The sequence below is a fragment of the Bos grunniens genome, chromosome 6 (genome assembly GCF_055505025.1).
Source record: "Bos grunniens cultivar Pamir isolate PY7600 chromosome 6, Bosgru_T2T1.0, whole genome shotgun sequence".
Lineage (NCBI taxonomy): Eukaryota > Metazoa > Chordata > Mammalia > Artiodactyla > Bovidae > Bos > Bos grunniens.
Genome location: NC_141170.1, coordinates 94,245,686 through 94,251,709, shown reverse-complemented (window position 1 = coordinate 94,251,709; position 6,024 = coordinate 94,245,686). Strand labels below are relative to the sequence as shown.

The following is a 6,024-nucleotide window of genomic DNA, read 5'->3' as shown; positions in this document are numbered from 1 at the left end:
AGGAAAAAAAAAAAAGAGTTCCTGTAAGGGACTGAAACAATAAATCTCCTCTCTGTTGAACTCCCAAAGGGAGTGTGTGCATTTCCTCCCGTTCTTTATCAGAGCCTCCGAAATAAGTAGGAATGGGCAGTGGCTGTTCACATCCAGCACACCTTTTCCATTTGCTGAGGCCCTGCCAGGCTGGGAGGGTGTTGTCCCTGCCTGACTCTGGAGAGAGGAGCCGCTGTGACCATCCTCGGGCACTATGAAGCTGCTTCAAGGCACCATCTTTTGTCTTCTTCTGTCCAGTATTTCTAGCAATGATCAAATCGCAGGTACCGTTTTCTCTTGTTTTTCTGATGGTGTGGATTAGAAACCACCGGTCAGACACTCTGAGCCTCAGTTTACCTTCAGGGAGTTTGCCCTGAAATGCAGATGCAGCAGTGCATTTGCTGAGTTGAGTGTGTGTGTGTGGCTGGAGAGTGCACGGAAAAGGCTCCACAGAGAGGATGCTTGTTTTCACTGAAGGAAAACGTTTGCTGCAGCAGCGGCCTTCCAGTGTGTTCCATGGCATCCTAAAGGTGCTGAGTATGTACAGTAGCCTTTTTGGAAAGTCACAATCTGAGGATCATATGCTGGTTAAAAATGGGCTATTTCTCAAAAATGTACTTTTTTCAGATGTAAGTCTAGATATAAGAAGGTTATCATGTATGGAGAAAGGCTGTAATAATCAGAAATGTTGTGTTGCAGTTGCTGGCCAATTATTTGTCCTAACTGTTTTCTGGCTCTGATAAATTGAGAGGTTGGATAAAACTCCCTGGGGAAGTGAATCTTAATATCTTGAGAGGGGAGGGTGAGAAAGGAGGAGAGTCACTTGATTAAAGTGTATAGCACATATCTACACATGTATGTACAATATTTTGCATAACATTTCAGGGAATTTATAGACATTAAAACCCTACTGATTGACTGCAGAATCTGAAACTTAGATAAAGGATATATATATATGCACCTATATAAGCCCTGACTATATTAATAACCAGTTGCAAGAAAGGATTACATTTGACTTTTAACCCTTCCAGAGAGATTTACTGTAAGTAATTAAATTTAATCAATATTTATTAGGCTCCCACCATGTACTCGGCAGTAAAAGGTATGCAAAAATGAGTAAGACATTGTCCTTGCCCACAGTGGTAAATACACAACTGGGAGAAATAAACATGTAATTCTAACACAAGACAGATTTAATAAGTGCAAAAACCAAAATACAAAATGCTATCATAAAAGAACACAGTTGAGACACATTAATTCTGACTCTGAGGAGCCCTGGAAAAAAAAAAACCTCAATTCTAATTTTATTTTTCCATGCCCTTCTCTAGGGGATCTTCCTAACCCAGGGATCGAACCCAGGTCTCCCACATTGCAGGTGGACTCTTTACCATCTGAGCTACCAGCACAGCCCTTAATTTTATTTTGCATGTGCTCTTTTCAAAAGTCCACTGATTACAAAATTCCAATTTGCAGTGATTATGTAAGAAAAAATAAATAGACTCCTTCTTGAACAATATTTATCTTTAATTTCTCAAAATATGTGTATACATTTAGGACAAATACCCAAACACTACAAAGTCACATACAATTGATTACAGCCCATCTGGGAGCTTCCAGATTTAAGTTGCAATGGGTATTAAGACCAAAAGTTAGCTTAGATGATTTACAAAGTTCTGATTTTTTTCAGAACAAAAATTATTCATGAGGTGACACAGAAATCAGTGCACTAGCTTATAAGTAACTCTGCAGTTTGCATATGAGAGATTGATCAGAATCGGTGCTATGAGAAACACTGCTTATAAACACATGTCAGGTCAATGTAAATTCTGAACGTCTGAGTTCAGCTTCTTACCATCCCAGGTCTGCAAACATCAATAAGTACACTACGTCCCTTGCATTGTTAAACTCTGGATTACATGTATTTTTGAACGCAAATTGGAATAGAATCCATAGAAGCAGGCTGCAAAACCTGATTGTAAGGAAGATGGAAATGTGAAAGATAACCCAGAGATGACCTGGCAGGTTTTTGTTTTTTTTTTTTTTCTGTTATGGTCATGTTAAGAAAATACCAAGGTCTGTTAGCTCACTGGCAATGATACCAACCTCTCTGTTAGTAGTATCTTCTTTCTAAGGAACTTTTAACCCAAGTGAAATAATTTTTCATTTGAGCAGAGACAACAGTTACATAATGACTATCTGCTTCAGCCTCTGTCAATGAGTCTTTGTTAATTTAAGGCAAATGTCTGTAAAATCTACCCCATTTATCCTAGAAAAAGAAGCACTAGCTCCAGAGAGCATAAACTGACCAGCTGAGTGCGGTCCAGAAGGAACTGGAAGAGATTTTCCCATCCACGTATATGATTTTGCTGCACCTGGTTCTGCCTGTTTTATGTTTTCCTTCCCAGATATGGTACAGGAAATGAAGCATTTCCTAAGCTGATTTATTAAGTTCTTTTCCTAATCCCCTGTACCGGAAACACATTGATTTCAAAGCTTTATATGTTCCCCAAGCTTAGAATACTTAACATATTTCATCAGCAGGGTTGATTATAGGGGTACAGAGGGAGGCATTTCATCTGCCTTAAATTCACAAGTTGTCAAGAAGGTCCATGCTTTTTTTTTGGCATGGTAATTTATTCCTAAATAATGATCTTTCAGAGAAATTGACTATTTTTCTTTTTCTTTCTAATTTTTTTGTCAGTCTCAGATTTAAATAAATATAGTCTTTTGTACTCTTTGTAAAAATCAAGGAAATCTTTCTGCATGGCAGTGAGTGACTTTTTCTATTACTTCGTTGGTGGTATAATATTTTACAATCTCTAATTTGGAGAGCTGTCTATTGAAATATGTATGGGAGCTTCCTGAAAAGGAACTGTCATTCTTTTTCAAGATTTTCTAAATTGTATTTAAAACTGAACAGACCCCTACAGTGGCTTTTAAGCTCCTCTGGCTTTTAAGTCTAGATCGATGAGTTTTTGACTGTCAGGAATGAGAAAAATTAAATGAAGAAGGAGTCCAAGAAAAAGGAGGCCCTGGAAGTAATTTATTTTTCAAGTGTCATTTGCCTCTTTGAACTTTGCATTAACTTAGGAAAGATTAAAATGTTCAAGGCTTTTGCAAGCAGGGTAAACATCACATTATTGGTATCTAAAGATGAATTTAACTGCTTGTTGAAATTTATTTGTTAGGGGTTGAACATTCTATTTCACAGAGAAAAAACAGATTGAATGCACTATAAGACAGATCCTATGCTAGATGCTGGGGCTTATAGAGATCAATAAGACTCAACTCTTGCCCTAGAAGGGGGGAAGAGAAGGATGAGTCACATAGTTGGCTCATCCTGCAACCCTAACTCTAATCCCAATTTATAAGTTTGATTATATTAGAAGTCTTAAGTAGTAAATAATGTTTATGGAGAATTCACAACTAGCTTAGTTTAGAGTGTAGGAATATCAACAAAGGCTTCACACAAAACTTGAAAAACTGGAGATCCTGGATGGATGAAATTTCTGAGTCAGAACTTTAAAGCACTATGTTCTTGTCTAGAAATATAAGGAGGTGACAGGTTGGACAGAGGTTAAGTGCTGGAAATATAGTCTCAGAATATGTTGAATGCCGAGGTTAGAAACATTGACTCAGATAGTTAACTATTTTAAAGACTCTAAATGTGTTTGAACATGAGAATTATATATTTGGGGCTATCAGTTGAGAAGATTAATCTGTCAGCAGGATAAAGATTAGACTATTATAGTCAGGATAAATAAAAACTAAAGAAAATGGTGCAAATGGTATTAAAATCAATAAAATGAAAAGAAGGGTCAATGAAGAGCTTTAAGGAGGTAGACAGTTTGTGATTTGACATTATTGACTGATTATGAGAGAAAATAACTGAGACGTAAAGAGAAAGTTATTTGAATAACAGAAATGGGGAAATAGATTGGCACCAGGGTTGGGGAAAGATAGGAGGAAATGATTTAGGTGAATTTGATTTTGGGCATGGTGAGTTTGAAATCCTAATAAAATACTCAAATAGAGGTGGCCAAAGATAGATTAAATTTATCTGGTGGGTAGTTGCCCACCTGTGCCTGGAGGTGATGGTAAGAAATGAGTGTTCTTTATACTTGTTTCCCAAGAGTTTTCAGTCTTGTCCTGCGCAGTGGAAGATTAGCAACATAGAGAAGCAATTTACTTCTCTTCTGAATGCTGATATTTATAACTGACTTGTGGCACTTATTTTCATAGTCATTTGTGTGCATATCTCCTCTACCAGACTACAAGCACCTTGAAAGTAAAGGTCATATTTATTATAACTTGTGTAGTAACAATTCTAAACATAAGGATATAATAAGCTGAATGAATACCTAAATGCATGACATATTACTCTTTTGTTTTTTCATTTTTAATGTCTTCATCCGATAATCACTTGTTTACGACCTTGTTTTGTGAAAGGGCTTCCCAGTGGCTCAGATGGTAAAGAATCTGCCTGCAATGCAGGAGACCTAGGTTTGATCCCTGGGTAGGGAACATTCCCTTGGAGGAGGGCATAGCAACCCATTCCAGTATTCTTGCCTGGAGAATCCCCAGGGACAGAGGATATTGGTGGGCTACAGTCTATGGGGTCATATAGTCAGACATGACTGAGCAACTAACCACACATCTTATCCTTGTGAAAAGGTTATGGACAGGTATGAATCACAGAACATAACATGAAAACAAGTGGATTATTTTGATTCCTGGCTATGTAAGTGAGCACCAAATATAAGGAAAGGGGCTTCTTATCAAAGTAAGTCATTTCCAGACTGTAGCGGAGGAGATGATAGGGATAGGTAGATGACCTAGTACCAGCTGATAGTAATTTACAGCAAATCTGGAAGGATAAGCTACTCTGACCATAATCATTGGGAGAAAGAATAAAATAGAGCTGATTCTGTTGGGTAGGCCAAAAACTTCATTTGGATTTTTCTGTAAGACATTATAGAAAAACCCAAATGAATTTTTGGCCAACTGAATGCTTCGTCTCTTTTTTGGATGTCAAATATTTTATGTAATATTTTCTTAGAGTTATAAATATTCTAGGAGAAACCTTGCTCCTCACGTCTCAAAAATACAAAATGGCTTTTTTTCTTAAAGCAAAGTTCACAAAAGAGAATTTGGAAAAAAATCAAATAAATATCATATATCATTAATTCATATGTTATTTTAGGTAACATTTGAGTTACTTCTCAGATTATCTTACAGATTAAGACCAGATTATCTTACTTATTAGTGCTTCTTAGACACTTACCAATAGAACTTACCTGAGATGGGTGACCTATTGTAAAAAGAGTGAACCAATGTGGAAACAAATTCAATGGGAAAAGTATTCAGTTTCCAAGCCATTTATTTTGCATTTTTTCTTTACTCCACTTTTTTTTTTTTTCCATCAATGATCTCTGTCTAAAAATAGAAGTGGTCATTCTAGAATTTTTATTTTCAAGAGATTCATAACAGTTGTTGTCAGCAAATTGTCTGGCAGTTTTATCTTGCTGATCATAATTATTTATATATTGAGGGAAAAAAAGATAAGCATCTGAAGGTTTCAGAGAGCTTCTAATTTACTGGATAATTGCCCACCCTTTCCTTTTCATTGATGAAGCTGTATTTCAAGCTTCAGGGAAATACTTCAATTTGCGAGTAATTGTCTAATCCAAGTTCTTTATATTCTTTTTGTCTTGGTCATTACTTTCCAACTTCCTCTTCACCTTTGAGAACAATTTGAGATATGCTTTTCTAAACACTGAATGTCAAAGCAGGAATTTACTCTAAGCGACATTCCATTCAATTCCTGTGTAATGAATGTCTCCTTTCCTGTTACCGAATTCCTGTGGGTCACTATAGCTCTATCAGGTTAGGATAATAATGCCTGTGGAGTGTTTAAAGAAATTCTTTTAGTTGTCAAATAAGATCTTTTTGCTACTGTTGCACATCAGCAGTAGCATAGGAAACATTAGTGAT

At 36.5% G+C, this 6,024-nt stretch overlaps 1 protein-coding gene across 8 annotated transcripts in view; it reads left to right on the top strand.

Moving 5' to 3' along the window:
• Positions 1-203: 203 nt before the first annotated feature.
• EMCN (endomucin) overlaps positions 204-6,024 on the top strand; it is a 134,356-nt gene continuing 128,535 nt past the window's right edge. For all 8 annotated transcript variants that reach the window (XM_086406757.1, XM_086406755.1, XM_086406752.1 and 5 more), the window contains exon 1: positions 204-314. In XM_086406757.1, coding sequence (XP_086262883.1) covers positions 245-314 — 70 coding nt within the window. In that variant the 5' untranslated portion in view covers positions 204-244. The remainder of the gene's footprint in view (positions 315-6,024) is intronic.